Source organism: Lissotriton helveticus, chromosome 8 (genome assembly GCF_964261635.1).
Source record: "Lissotriton helveticus chromosome 8, aLisHel1.1, whole genome shotgun sequence".
Classification (NCBI taxonomy): Eukaryota; Metazoa; Chordata; class Amphibia; order Caudata; family Salamandridae; genus Lissotriton; species Lissotriton helveticus.
Genome location: NC_136069.1, coordinates 945,175,702 through 945,191,798, shown reverse-complemented (window position 1 = coordinate 945,191,798; position 16,097 = coordinate 945,175,702). Strand labels below are relative to the sequence as shown.

Sequence of the window (16,097 nt, the reverse complement as noted above, 5' to 3'; positions counted from 1 at the left end):
CCAGAGCCTGGGATGCGGTCCTTGGTAATTATCAGAGGCTGAGTTTAATTCAAGCATTCCAGCCGTCAGTTATTTCTACACTTCAGTGTGACACTCTAAGTTGGACCGGTATGCTCAGACGTGGGTCCTGTTCACACTCTGCCACTGGAACCAAGCCATACCCAACTGATTAGCTGGAACAAGGGCAACAACGGTAGGTTGCTTGTGTTTTGGTTCAATGAGAACCTAGTCTGGCAGTTCAGGTTGGACTGTTCCCACTGGATCAGGGTCAACACTGATTTGCATATGGCTAGGTCAAAACAAAGGTGGGATGGTGTGTAAAACAAAGGTGGTGTGGTGTGGAAAATAGCACTGTACTGGGATGCAGCTCGAATAATAACCAGTGGCTGAGGTTAAATTCAAGCATTCCATCCATCACATTTTTGCATACTTTACAAAGGCAAAGTGGAATCAAAGCATTAAATTCCGCTCTGCCTGGTTATATGTTGGTAGATATTTCCACAGCTAGTTTTACCAGGTGAGGGAAAACTAGGCCTAATTTTTCCAGGCAGTAAACCCAGACAGAAAAATCACAAACCTTGGCTACAGTAGCCGCTGAGCCTCATTTCTATTTTCTTCTGACAGGGGAGATTGCCATGCGCTTGCTGGCATAAATGAACTTCCCTTTAATACTTCCCGCAGCCTCTCCTTTGCCCCCCCCATCCCATTCAGAGGTATATACACATTCATTTAATACCTGTTGAGAGCAGGTGATAAAACATGTGATAAACCCCACAGAATTGGGATTCTGTATGGTTTTGAAAACAAAAATAAATTGGTCCCATGTGGTAATTCCCAATTCCAGTGTCTTTAACTCATAACTGGATGATACTAGAATAAATGTACTGTTGGTTAACAGTAAATTTGCATACAAAGTTACCATTACCCCAGAATCATCTAAGTCGTAATCAGGGCCAAAGAGGGTAATCAGTTACTGTTCCATGACCTACACTACTAGTAATAGCAATGCAATAGTTACCCACATTGGTGCAAAAGTAACACTATGCCAAAACAAACTAATTTTTGTTGTGAAAAGGAAGAATCAATGGCAGAAAAGAAAGAAGCATGACAATACTGTGAGACATGTGGAATACGTTCCAGAAGATATTACGCTCCCAATAGTTGGGAATAAACAGGATCCAACTGCAAGTAATCGCCAAGGAGGAACACAGACTTCTAAATAGGGAAACCTAGATAAATTAAGGAAAGATCATATTTTTGTGTCTAGCTTTGCTTGCTGTGGGCGATCCATGGGGGAGCAATCAGGTGAGATTCTATGATCAAGGGTATTATACAAATACTCCTAGCTGTATATCTGGCACATTGACAAGTATGACTGCAGATGAAGGCTGCAAGGGTGCGATTTGCAACCTGTCGTGACAGAACCATGCTGTGGTTATGAGTTCCAGATGCTTTGTAATCGGCAGACAAAAAATGTTAGATTAAAACCCCTTAAATCAGGGACACGTCATTTCAAGAGTACTCACCTGTTTGGAATTGTCGGTTTTCCAGCCTCCTCCTTTTTTTCGGTCTTTGTTTATCAAGTCTGTCTAGATCATCAGACTCGTCTATGTGCAAAAGAGCACTAGCAGTTCCATTCCTGTTCTCAATTCCATCAGTATTATTACCTTGGAACAATGATAATGCAGTTTAAATTATGTACAAAAATTCTATCAATACCATAAGCTATTAATACAGATGTTTTCAGAACCAGTCCTGTACATTTAGAAATATTGTACACCATAAGGAACGGTGGAGGTCCCATGTTTTTAAATTCACTGAGAAAAGTCTTACTGTTAAAAGAAAAGTGTGTATTCAGAACATAAATGACACTGACAAGACATTCTAAAAACTGGATAGCTGACAAAAAGCATTGTCGATGATAAGCAAATCGGTAAAACAATAATCAGTCTAGCATAAGATAGACTTCAAAAAACACCTTAAAGAACAAGCATTTGCAATGCAATAGGTCTCGCATTTACGCAAGTTTGAGCTATTGACATTGCAAATAACAATGCCTTTTTTTTTCCATTTTTAAAACACAAATAAAAGGCATTGTCATTTACAATGTTAATAGCTTAAACTTGCGTAAATGCGAGGCCTATTGCATTGCAAATGCTTGTTAAAACAGAGTTTAACTAAAAACTTGCCACCAGGCCGTTCCTCAAGACAATTAATACGTGAAAGATGCTGTTTATCGGATACACAAATATGAAATGTACAATTTTTATTCCATTTGAATTATGAGTACACTTTAAATGGACTGCGATTGCAAACGTTTTGTATGATTATATATTGTATTTTTGTATGTTTTGTCTGATTAGTGTATATTACAATTTAGCGTAATTTATTATATTACTTTACCAGACGGCTCGTGCAGCAAAAGGAATTAAAAAGGTTGAAAACGTATATATAGTGTCCTTATGTATCTGCACTTCGTTTTTTCACTGCATTACATGGTCGGTTGTTCTTCTACGGGACATATTAACATCTTCTATTTTTTTTTAAATAAAATATGGTACAAGTCATATGTGGGGACCAAGTGCGCGCCCTGAAATTTGCCATTTCGATAGAGGTAGGCTGATAACGATTTTTAAAAAACGCCTGGAAGGCGCCATCAGACTGGGTGTTGCCTTTGTACAAAAAAAATCACACACATTTTCAAATATAAAAAAAACTAAATTGAAGAGATAAATAGAAACGACATAAGGTAGGTGTGCTGGAGCCATGCCCGTTCCCAAAAGAGCTCACATCAGAGCATCTTTCGGGCTTTGAGTTAAAGGGTGACATGGAATCCAGGTGCTTTTGGATAAACAGGGCTGTAATACGCACGTTGTTTAGAATTAAACGTGTATTAGGGAATGTGCTGCTCTGAAATTGGAGCAAACATCGATTTAATATTTTATATCCTGATAATGTCACGTGCACACTCAGAGTTGTCTGAGGCGCAGCCGTGAATGTTCGGTTCGTTTTTTATAGGTTGTGTTCCCTGTGTTATTACTGCAATATTCACTGATTTCAAACCCATAATATCCGCCCCAGGAGGGAACTAAAAGTATACACATAGGGCGGCGAAAGGAAAAAACGTGAGCAGTGCCTTGCTCCACATTAAGTCCCGACTTGAGGAACAAGCGTGCATTTACCGGGCGCTAATGACCACTGCAGGACGCTGGATACCACCAGGGATTCCTATAACAGAGCCTGCTAAGATCTGAATTAACCAGCTAGAGCCCAGGAAGCAGGGGCCGGCGGTATATTTACTGCGTCTTAACCGGGTTTGCAGTGCAATATGCCCCTCAACAGGTGTTTTCCAAATTCTGCGAATTCAGTTCCACCAAAGGGGTAAATTCACCCCTGGAGTGCTCAGTAAACGGGAGTGGGTGGCGGGGTTCCCGGGTCGCTAATCAGATTTGCAGTGTGTTCTGCTGAGCAAAATAGCATCCTTAGATGCAGCTGCTCTTGGCTGATGCAGTCCGAGCGAACATCTTCAGGGCCTGCCAAGCTTAAGAACTGGGCAGGGGCAACATAAAATGTTTCCCTGGCTGGTCGCTGTCGTTGCTAGCGCAAAGTCAGTACAAAACTGTATTAACATGAGTGCGGACAGGGGAATTTGAAATATCTGTCCAAACATCAATCTGTGTGATGCACAAGTATACGTGCAAAATTTAGCCTATACAATCATTGCAACCCAGAAACAGTTGTGCTAAATGTCCCCTGTGCACTTTATCTACTCCGGAAACACTGGTTCACTATTGCACTGTTGAAACGGATGTGGTCCTGAGGTGTCAGTGTGAAAAATGCACTAGCGCCATTATAGCCTATGTAATCACGAAACTCGGTAGTGGCGCCTCGCACCTAACTCCCTTCCTCATCCGGCTGCTAATAAGAGAGCCCTTCCGATACCAGCGGTATTTTTTACACAAGAAATTACCGCCTGTGATGGGATGGGGATGCGTGCTTTCTGGGGACGCGGGGTGTGGTGGTAGGGGTGCAGAGCCTTCCCAAGCAAGCTTGCTCTCCGCTACCAGCAGCAAGAGCAGGGAGCCGTCAGCGGCGGCTTACATGGCGCTATTTATTACAGCGCAGTGAAGCGGAAAATGGACTTCCAGGCCCCTTTGTACTGAGGTGAAGGTACAGCCCTCCTCGCCCTCCCCTCCACAGGGTTAAGCAAACTCAATCAACGTATGGACGCTGTTCTTTTACCCCAAAGCGGGGATTAGGAGGGGGGGGCAATCTGTGATTTCTCTTAAAACTGAAAGTAGATCCGGTTTCAGAAATCTTTACTGAACATTGTAGAGTCGCAACAAATTGGTGCACTAGCACTGTTTTGGCAGCATCGTTTTCAATTTCATGACTAAATAAACAAGTCAACTCTTGTACTTACACGTCGGGTCCGCTAAGTACTGATAAGGTGTCATGTCTAGTAGAGACGTCACATCTCATGCGTCCCAGGTAACAATAATACAAACAACTGTACACATCAACTATTATAAGGACAGGTTCAGCCACAATCAGAGGGAACGAGACAGGGGATGTGGTTTCCCGATGCCCAGTGTGTGCTGGTCCCGCCAGATCTCTCGTTTTCAACCATAGTCATGGGCACACCGATAACTAATAATAATAATAATAATAATAATAATCCACATTTGTAAAGCGCACAATCACCCGTAAGGGTCTCTAGGCGCTGGGGGCCGTCGGGAAGATTAAGCGAGCTATTGCCCATGATAACTGCTGTGTGCGGCAACCTAAACGAGTATATCAGCACTGCTGCTCAGCCACGCTGGGGAGATCATCCAACCTGGAGGAAACAGCGCGGCCCACTGAGGACACTGGGTTACACCCTTCATGTTAAGAGGTGCTGCCGGTACCTCATCTCTGGCACAGAACTTACCTGCTGGACATACCACTTTCCGTCCGCAGACAGGCTTCCCTACTCTTCTGAGGTTGCCTCCCCCTACCCGTAAACTGGCCACGGGCCCGAGCCAACTGTGAGACCCCTGTGATCGGGAGCTTTGCTAGTGAGCAGACATATGCCAATGAATGCCAATGAGTGCAACCCGGGCTGTACAGTGCGTCACGGGCATCGGTGCTGTGGCCCCATGCAGCACTCCCTCCTGTGTACCGTAACTCTGCCACTAGGGTGCTGCCGCCTTACATCTTACTTTTTTTAAGGGATGCGGAACCGTGTCTTTTTGGGCGGCGCCACCACTCTGACAATTAGGGTACTGAGCAGGAGACCTGAACAGCATTTCCTTTGTGAGGTCTCTCTGACAATACACTGCCTCTCTGACAAACGATTTACCTGCTGCACGTCTGGCCTCCGTCCGTCGACGAGCTCCCTGACTCTTCACTTTGCCAGCCTCTCTTCATTCTCCGGCGTCCAAACCCGGTAGGGCAGATACTGTTCAGAAGAACTTAATCATGTGAGTTTAGCCTCTGCTACATCGTCCAAGTGCCGTTCCCTTAATTTTTTCTGGGTATGACATTTAAAAACTAGACGCCGTGAGCGTGCACATGGGCTGTCCAGGCGCCCTCGCTCGTGAAAGCGAAAGTTAAAGCGTGGGGGAGCGAGAGAAGAGACGCGCGCGTTCACAGCCCATGTCTCCAAAAGCGCACAGGCACAGCCATTGTCTCCAATGTGTTTGCAAGCTTGTGCACCTCTCCTGTCCCACTTCGCTAAGATACCTGGCAACAATATGTCTCGCTTACGCGAGCAACTCATGGCCCTGCATCGGTAGGCGAGACCTAAAAAGTTACTAGCCTTCTGTAACAACATTTATGGTGGATACATAATCATCTCGCAGAGTCCTCTCCTTATGAATGTTCCTATTTTCCTTCTAGGCTCCAGAATAGTCTGGAAAGGCTTTTCCCCGGTAATATCTCTTTTACCCTGCTAGGTGATGTTATGCAGCTTCAGTTGCAACTTTACCTTTGGGCATGATGACAACTGAGTATATTAGGGACTGGTAGAATAAGTGACACTGGTGTAATGTTATCATGTAGTAATTCACGTGTGTGACATTATTTGTAATTGTTTATTTATATATTCATGTTTTGTATTGTACTTATGAATATTGTCAATCATTGTGAACTATTATTTTTTGTGTGCTGGGCCTAGACATATAAATGTTGTAAAAGTATCACAATATGTCATAGATATATGCGATCAAATTTGCGAATGCCTACAAACAGATAGTCTAGGCATTAAAGTCTGCTCAAATAAATAGCAGTAACCCAAAGTGGAGACCAGGTCCTGTTTTTTTCTTACATTGATTATGTACCACCTGCTCCCGTATGAACAAGACCCCCGTATTTCACACAATCTCTAGCACTGCAGGTCTGTTACCAATGTTGGTACTTCACATCATATCGGCATGTAAAGAAAGGAAACTAAAGAGTAGAGACAGCAACATATACAGCACATAACAAGTCTGATTACCTTGGAATCTTATTAGTCACTGCATTAACTCGTTATGGGAAGGTGGTGGACCTTGAGGAGTCTACAGGAAGATCATATAGCCATCAGAAATATTGTTATCACAGAAAAGTGAATTTTGCTTCTGATGTATTTATCTTCTCGCAGATTCATCCTCTTATGAGCCTCGAAGCAATAACTCCTGTGATTTGAGAATGGAGTTGTGCCAGATAACCAAGGGAGTCATGCAATATAGCTCTGGCAAAGCACCCTCACTACATGCCTAAGTTGTAAGACAGTAGTACTTAGCAAAAGTAGGCAACGATAACCACGCAGCCGCTCTGCAGATATCAGCAACCAAGATGCCTTTCAAGAGGGTCATACAGGCAGTCAAGCTGCTATTGGAATGGACATGGATGCCCTCTGAAGGATCTTTCTTGGCCAAGGCGTAACAGTGCTTGATACAGAGGAAGGATGCCCCAAAGCGAAATAGCATCAGCTGATCATTCACTATGTCCTGTTGAGAGAGGCGATGTAACAGAATTCTTCACATTAGAAGTACAATCTATGAAGTTTTTTCTCTTTGTAGGATAAGGAAGTGAAAATAAAAATGGAATAGTAATAGTCTGGACATGGTGTAATACAGATCCAAACTGGGAAAGAAGGATAGGCAAGCGTGAAGGACCAATTTATCTGGGCAGAAACATGCAAAAGGTGAACAAACATAGAAGCTCTGAAGCTCTCCAGCCATTTTGTTGAATGTGCACAGCTAACCTCTGTGAGTCGTAAGGGTAATATGCGTACAGTAAACACTTACACACATGTGGCTTCTGTTTGTATATCAATCTGGAAAATGAATGTTTATTTTCGATTCATGGCGAGCACACAATTGGCAGGAAAATCAAAGATAGGTTAAAGAAATCACCAGAGCAGAAGATTTCATTTAGATCAAGGGTGGTAAATGTATTAAAATTCTGGTCAAATAGAGTGGCGTCAGGCAAGGCATGCAATAATATTTTAACAGCAGTGAGACTAAATACAAAGGTGGAGCCAAGGCCCTAATTAGGATGTCGGTCAGAGTTGGGACCGACCGACATCCCTGCGGTTTTGTAACCGACCGACCTTGGGTCGGAGGTCGGTGGTCGGAAACCGGCTGCAGCACAAGATCCCATAGAGAAATGGGAGTCAAGGTAAATCCCTGCACCGTGTGGCAGGCACCTCACGGTGCCTGCCACACGGTGCAGGGATTTACAGGGGGCACCACAGATGTCCCCTCTGCACCCAACCGGAGGTCGAAGAGAGAAGGGGGCCCTTGCTAGCGGCCCCTAAAGTCACTTTCTGACAGGCTTTTCATGTCAGGAAGCCCCAAGGGGAAAGTCATGATCATAATCACAATGGCGGAAAAATCGTCCGTAAGGGATTATGTTTGGTGTCTGACGGGCTTTTTAAGCCTGTCGTAAGCTAGCTGGATTGACTAGCCGGTTTGAATTCTGACTGCCATAATTGTAAAATGATTCAGAAAAGGGGGTGGTGATGAACAGAGGGCCTGAATTAAGCAGACCACTCTTACCCAGTCCAAAGATCAGGGCTTGCCCTGTTCCCATGATGCACTGGGCCAGGGACAGTCTAATTTGTCGTCGGTAAGCGTATCCCGAGATTAGATCTTTCTATCCGAAGACGGTGGACGTCTTTACGGAATCCCGGTTTTAAAAATTATTTGAAATATCATGCAGATTCTCGCCCTTTAAAGATGGCTACCTTTAATCCTTGGATCCACTTTTTTCTATAATTAAGGTGTATCTCCACGTCTTCTAAAGATTCTCACCCCATAAAGATGGCTACTTCTAATCTCAGGATACGTTTTTAACCACAATCAACGTTTATTGTCACGTCTTCTAAGGTTGTCACTTCTATTGGTCTAATGAACTTTTAGCCATTGGGATTTCGTGCAATACCACAGTGTCTGCATTGACATCGCATATGAGTCATTATCATCCTATCCAAGATACCCTTCTTCGGTGATCCCTTAAAAACTCATAAGAAACACATTTGGCTAAAGAAGAAAATAAATACATATTCACCTTTGTGAGATTTAAATGTTGTCTATAAATGTATTATTGCAAATGACTGTCTCCTGATGAAGGCAGTAGCCGAAACGCGCGTAGTGTTCCAACCCACCGCTTTGCCTACTTCAAAAGTCCCCAATATTCATCTTGTCATTTGACTATGTTATGTTATGTTATATGACTTTTTATATAGCGCACGGCTACTCAAGCCGAGTGTCCCGGCGCTTTCCACCTGCAGCTCAGAGTAAAAATAACACAACACAGCGAAAATGAAAAAGGAAAACAATGACAACAGTAAGCAATAAAAAAGGACTAAAGGTTAAAAAGCCAGGTCTTCAGGCTCTTCCTGAACTGAAGTAAATTGGCAGTGCTGCGAAGCGAAAGAGGAAGCAAATTCCACAGCTGGGGAGCTCTGCAGCTAAAAGAACGCCCTCCCACGCGGGTCTTCCTCACCCGCGGGACCACTGCTTTAAAAAGGGATTCCGAACGTAGGGAACGGAGTGGTCGATAGAAAACCAGTCTCCGCCGCAGATATCCAGCCCCTGATCCAATAACCTGTGTCTTTTTTTTTGTCCTTGTTTCTTGTTTCTTTTTGTAAATATTACTCAACACATGTATATGAAATGTCAGCAATACCTTGAATCAATTATAATTGTAAAAATGTATATGATATAGACCAAAAAAAAGATATAAAATAAAAATGAAACTGATATTTTTATACAAAAGACATCTTTTGATATTTATTGTTATTTCACATTATGATGTACACTTTACTGTTTTGAATTTCTACCCCATAGGAGATGGCATATACTATATAACTTGTTTACTACAGCTTCTTTTCTCAAATAATACCTTAGCCATAGTCTTGGACAGATGCTAGTTGGGAGAGGAAAGGGAAGCATATGGTGGGCAGCCTCCTCAGGTAATATGTCACCTACTAGAGAACCTTAGCCTAAGCCGAACTAGAGATGCAGAGAACTTGCATCTCTTCTCATCATATACTGTGCTAAACAAATGGGATATAGAATGAGGAGGGAGAGAGAGTGTAGGAAAGGATTCCCATTTTCTAATGGCAGGAAGCATGGATTATCTTTGAGTAGTTTTTGTGCTCCATTTACATCAGGGACGCAAAGGGAAAAGATAAACAAGAGAACAGTGTCCTCCTTGTCGTGGTTGGTGGTGATTTCTGGTCTTTGCCAATTAGAGACGTCTTCATGTTGATTTCTCTTAGGTTCAAGGTCCAGCCTAGGTAGCCATGATCACTGTCAGAAGAAAAAGAGGAATGTATCAGTGGTAATGACAGCTAAGAGTGCAAAATGGAGCTAAAAGGGAGAAAAGAAGGGGAAAGGAAGTTCCCGGTCACCGTAGTGTTATCGTAAGGTTCTAAACATCGTGCAGTTTCTCTCTAGTTCATTTGGTCTTTTGGGTGCTGGTGGTAATCTCTCTTTCATCTGCCTTTCCCTTGCGGCTGTTACATTCATCTCTTCTTCCTCCTATGTAGATACAAATTCTTCTGTCTACCCACCTGGGCTGGAAGTGGCATGTGGGTGTTGCATGCCTGACCAAAGCACCTGACGTTTTCTAGAGGGAGATGAGTTCCTGAGTTTTCCTATGTCCACAAGGGTAGGTGACTGGTCCATAGACACGTGGTGGTAGTCAGTAGGTTGAGGTCACAGATATTTTCCTGCCACAGAGGATTTCAGACATTCAATCTAATGCGATACAAGCTGGGAGGATTCAATAATGACTTCTCAGCACTTTATAAGGTAGGTTTCTTGTTGCAAAATGTAATTGCTCAAAACTCAACAGCAAGTGATGCATAGCAAAAACCTTCCTAGTTACTTTTAATATGCTTCTTTGAAAGGGCAATATTCTCTGGGGATAACTTAAATGCTGCGGAGAACCATGAAAAACGAAAATATCTGAATACAATAAAGCAACACAAAAATCAAATCATGTGCTGCAGAATTTGATTTTTTTGTGCGAACAAATGTGTAAATCCATGCCGCAATATTGTGAGGGGTCTGACTGTCAGAACAAGGAGCAACAGAAATTGTAAGACATCAGAAGGACAAGACAATTAAGAGGTGGAGGCCTTCCAACTCACAGCAATGAACAAAAATATTCAGGGCACTGCATATCATGGCAAAGGGTTTAGTAGTGGGCTTCCTGGCTGCCAAGATGCCACTTCCAAACTCAAAAGCAAGGCAAAAGGACTGTTAAATGGCATAATTTAATTTCCACGAGTTCAGCTGCAACCTTGGGAATTGGAGTGAATGGCCTGACCCTCCTGCTGAAAAAGTATTTACCCTCTGCACGGGTGAGGCAGATGCTACCAAGTGCTGAGTGGCACCAGATCCTTTGCATTGCACCGATCCTGGGTGCTCCGATTCAATCGATCCTCACACCTTTGTGCAATATTTTTGACAGAAGCATAATTGGCAGAAACGTGTGCAGCAGGCCCTGGGGCAAGATGAAAATAAGACAGACCCCTGAGAACTGTTTAGTGGAAAGTGTATGGCACTAAAACTAAGAACAGTTCCTTTTCTGGGCTGTAGAGAAGAGATGAACTGAATCCCCAAACCAGAGATCACCACTTCACGTCACTTCAGGATGCAGTTCCACTCATGGTCCTTTCGTGAGAGCCGACTGAAGGCATCCACCATGACACTGCAAGAGCCTGCAAGATGAGCTGCTGCTGTAAACATTTCTCCACATGACACCCACTGCTACAGGTAAATCGCCTCCCAACAAAGTTCAAAACTCCACTCCGTCCTGCCCATTGATATAATGGACTGTGGGGGTGTATGCCAACAGAATCTGAATGTTGCACCTTGAGATGCTTGAGAAATACGTTCAATGCTAGATCGACTGTTTGCAGCTTGAGAACATTTATGTGTGGAGTCAGTTGCACAACAAACCAAAGACCAAGCAGCATCACAAATCACGGAGACAGACTTTCCAGCCGAGCTTGTGACCAAAGTATCCTAAGTCTGTGGAGGGCTGAAAACATGACCTACCAAAAAGTTGGAGGGATCCTCTATCAGTCCAAGTATAGGCGAACAGAATGATTGATGTGCAACTGAGCCATGAGACCCTCCTGAATATGGGTGTCACTGCTACCTCAGGCACTGGTGTGGGCACCAATCGGATGCAGTTCCAAAACAGATGCAAGACTTCCACAACCAGGATCAAAGCCAGAGTCAGAAGGTTTAGATTCATCTCCCAAAAATCCACCCTCCTCAGAGGTGGAGAATAGGGTTTAAGGCAGCACTGTCAGTCAGATGATGACAGAGACTGAACCTGCTCCTGCTGATGGAATCTCCTAGATCCACACAGGTCTCAAAAGAAGCAATATACCCGCTGGGGTGTCTGGACAGGATGAGGTTTTTTCTACCGGGTTTGCATTGCCCCGGATTAGCAGATGGGTTTCTCTCTTAACAGCCACTCACCACAGAAGGCCATGTTCATAATGTGGCTGAACATCTATGGAGAGGTAAGGGATGCCCCCTTTAGATGCAGTGTCACAGCCACTTGCATATTTTAAGTCCATTTATAAGCCATCATTGGTGTTATAGTGGGGAGGAGGTTATTAGACTTCAAATAATCATCTGTGCAGCCAGAGCTCTTATCAGGCATTGTGAAGGCATCCGGGTTGGAACCACATAACTGCTCCATGTCAGGAAAACTCTGAGCATTAGGAAGGTGCTCTGCCAAGGAAATACTAATGAAGTTCAGCTTAAATTCCGCTCTTGCAGCACGGATGATCTCTTCCAGAAAAAGGTTCGGAGTTCAGCATCATAGTCTCCATGGGCGAGTTTGTTATCATGGGCAGAGCCTGCGTCAGTGCCAAGGGAGGCTTGGGCACCAGAGACAGTAGTGGCATAACACTGACGTGAGAACTGGTAGAGTCACCAAGTCCACAGAAGAGCTCTACCCCTATGGGTCAGCCCAGAGGATACAGGCGCTGTCCTGAACAGATTCAGCATTGCCCACCTGAAGGCCTTAAACTTCACAGGGTTGGCCGATGCACCAGCATCTCTGGCCTCATCTTTTTCTCAATGTCAGGAGATGACAAGTTATAGCCAGGCTTCAGGGAATGGCACCAAGGCTCCAAAAAGTCCTGGAGCAATAAGCTTTTATTGAGGAAGTAAAGGAGTTTTCTTTCCGATGGCGGTTTGTTTAGTTTGTATGGGAAAATCACTTTGGAGATCATTCCATGACAGGTTACTTATCTGTGGGCAAAGGAGATCCATTTGGTGTCTCCCTCGGGCCTTAGTTAAAACAACTTAGCTTAACTCTCTCATGGTATTTGAGCACACAGCGAACAAGAATCACAGGCTGTAGATGTCACCTGGGCCTGAAAGGGACATCTAATGTAACTGCAACATGGTTTGACCCCTGAAACCTTCGGAGGACCCATCTGACCTAGTCACTGTGGAAATGCGGAGCAATTTCGTCAGGAAACACATCTGCAGTCACTTGGCGCAATCCTGGCCGCACTTGAAAGGTATTGCTGAGGAAAGCTTAACTGGTCCATCCTGGAAAGATTCTTTTTAAAAAGAGGAATATGTATCCGTCAGTAACATAATTTGGAAATATTGATATACAAACCACTAACATGCATCTTTGTAGTAGCATTTGTTTGCCACCCTTGACAAAAGGAAAAGTTATTCACATGCATAAACTCCAATATTCTTTGTCCAAAGACTTACTCACTTTTCTAACTATTAGAAACATGCACGGGCAAAGGCAACAGGTTAGTTGTTCGCACTAGAGTGCAACCCAAATAAGCCAATAAAAATGCTGTTCATGGTGCAAAACAAATAAAAAGGTTTGTGTGTACAATGCATGGAGGAGATGAAGAATTAACTGCGTGATGACACCAGGGATGTGGAATTCAAAGGTAAGATTTGAATCCATAAGTATTTTATTCAGCTTTTTCATTAGCAGGCACGCTCTAAAGAAAAGCAGTGAGCTCAACTTGCATTACTGACATAGGTTCTGGTCCAAAAATATATAGACACATTTGCAAAATATAATAATTGAGGCTACTTGTAATGCTTCCAGAATGCTACCTTAGCATATGCTTATGAAAGCAAGATTGGTGGTTGTTTGTACACAGTAAAAAAATTGCAATTCGAAAGGAAAATGTAACCTACCCTGTAACTTCTATTTGTTGCGCACAGTGCTAAAAATTCACATGCTCCGCATACTCCTGGTATCCAGTGTTGGGCCGGGATGTTTTCGACTCATAAGACCTGTTCGGACTCCACCCTTTGTCCATAATCCAAAGCACACTTGCTCCACCTCAGACTGACTTCCTGCTGAAAGGCGAGTAAAGGTGTGCATTATATGATCTCTCAGAGGTGAGCACCCCACCCAACGACCGACACATCAGTGGAAATGGTCACTTATGGAACCTGGTTTATGAAGCTGTAGTGTGCTCTCCTTCGCTCCCTCTGTCGGACAGTATTTTTACAGACTAAGGCGAGCCGGGTGTCCAAGGATGCTTCGACATGCTCCAGAAAAAGGCAAAGATTACAGACATTGTGTTGATCAGATCAAGGGTATTTGCACTTTTTCTAGCACTTATATCAGCAAGGCGGGTAGGGGACATGCAAGCATTTACTGTAAAAACAACATTTTCTCCTGTTTACAAGGAACAAAGTCATCCTGCAAACCACTTTTAAATTCATAACTAAAGTCTCTTCTGACTTTTACTTGAATTAACCTGTTGTAAGCACAACCCGTCCTTAGGGGTGGAGGCTCCCTTCCATCCCTCCCACGCCCCCCCCCCGAAAAACTTTTTAAAAACATGAAGAGTGTCTGTCAGGCTGAGCAAAGGTCAGCCTGACACTCTTCTTGTAAAGGTCAGGCAGCCAGAAGCTGTGCATGCATAAAAGCGCAAGTGCCTGGCAGACTGAGTTGAGGATTTCACAGCCCTAAAGGAGTAACCGCCTGTTGTAGTTCTAGTCTTTGTTATTGTTGCCTTCACGCTATTGGCCGCATGGCACTCGCCAGCTGTAGAATGTTGTCAATGTATTTAAATGACGTCAGCGCCCCAAACGGCACTGACAGTTTACCTCCGTTGACGCTGTCGGTCACCTGTTACTCCCCGCAAGCTCTTTTCATATATATATATAATAAATACTCAACTGGACAAGTAAATATTTCTCTAGTGTATTAATTAATTCACTACAAATTGGCGACGAGGTCGGGACGAAGCATTCGTCGGAGCTTGTGGAGGAGATTTCTTCGGGAGCCCATTATTTCACTAGAGGCAAGTTGATACTTCTCTTTATTTCACAAGAGTTGTAATTTCTCTTAATTCCTGTATTTCATTATTATCCGAGATTGCCTGCGGAAGCCTGCTAGTACTTCGTTCGTCAGTGCTAATGGTATGAGAAGTGATGAAAGGTCGGCGTAAAGAAGCTCGTGTGTGAGAACAGCCGTCAGGAATTATTATTCAGGCAAGTGTGGAGTTGGCTTTTTGTGGTGGCGATTTTCGTGATTTAAAAGAGTTCTTGCCGTGTATTTCAGCGTTGCTGAGGAGTTGTCGCTGCTCTTGAGGAAACCGTTGACAGCACCAACTGTCAACAGTCGACATTGAGCTGACGTTAACACGTCACTTTCAGCTGTGCGCATTTCTTCCTCAGCGGGACGCGAAGAGGCAGCGTGAGTACGTCATCGCGCTCGAGAAAGAGCGTGCCGCCATTTTGAATCGGGGATTTCTCTCGGAGTTTCCCCGAGTATTTTTCTCACGAAAGCGCGCCTGAACAGTAAGCAGAGTGAAATCGAAGCGCAGGTATTTAAAAGAAAGTAGAAATTTGTGGTGCTAAAGCCCTTTTTACTGAACTTCCAAAGCGTTTGCGTATAAATTTTGAAAATACTTTAATATTTATTCTTCAGTTTCAGTTTTTCAAACTTCATCAAAATTGCGCTATTTATTAAAAAAGAGGTTGAAGAATATAGTTTTAAGATGACAAATGAAATTAATTTCTATGCACCAGCTCATTTCCTTGAAACACCAGGTAAACCAGTCATGTCTTGGAAGAACTGGTACAGGGCGTTTGACAACTATCTGGTTGCAATAAATGGCAAAAGATTTGAGCCCGAACGTAAAAAAGCTATTTTGTATGGACTCCTGGGTGTGGCTGGCCAAGAGATGTTTTATAGTCTTCCAGAATATGAACCTGCACCAGGACAATTTATTCCTCTTGATGAGTTCCAGGAAGCTATAAAAAGACTAGAGAGACAGTTTGATGAGGAAGAGAATATAATGGTGGGCAGACATCGATTCGCGATGAGGAAGCAATCTGAGTCAGAAAACGTGGAAGAATATATTGGCAGTTTAAGAGTGTTGGCTGCCAAATGTGGTTTCGGAGACATGGTTGATGTGTACTTGCGTGATCAATTTGTTTTCCACTGCTACGAAATCAAAATTCAAGAGCGTTTATTAGCATGTAAAAATCCTACTTTGTCTGAGGTAATAGACATTGCTAAAGGTATTGAACGGTCATTGGAGGGCAGAAGAGAATTGGCCAAGTCTAATGTGTCAGCTAATGCTAATATTT

At 43.5% G+C, this 16,097-nt stretch overlaps 1 protein-coding gene across 8 annotated transcripts in view; it reads right to left on the bottom strand.

Annotated features, from left to right (window-relative positions):
* Positions 1 to 16,097, bottom strand: part of ZFX (zinc finger protein X-linked) — a 640,129-nt gene that overhangs the window by 61,590 nt on the left and 562,442 nt on the right. For all 8 annotated transcript variants that reach the window (XM_078657795.1, XM_078657790.1, XM_078657796.1 and 5 more), the window contains one exon: positions 1,527 to 1,667. In XM_078657795.1, the coding sequence (XP_078513921.1) occupies positions 1,527 to 1,667 (141 nt within the window). The remainder of the gene's footprint in view (positions 1 to 1,526; positions 1,668 to 16,097) is intronic.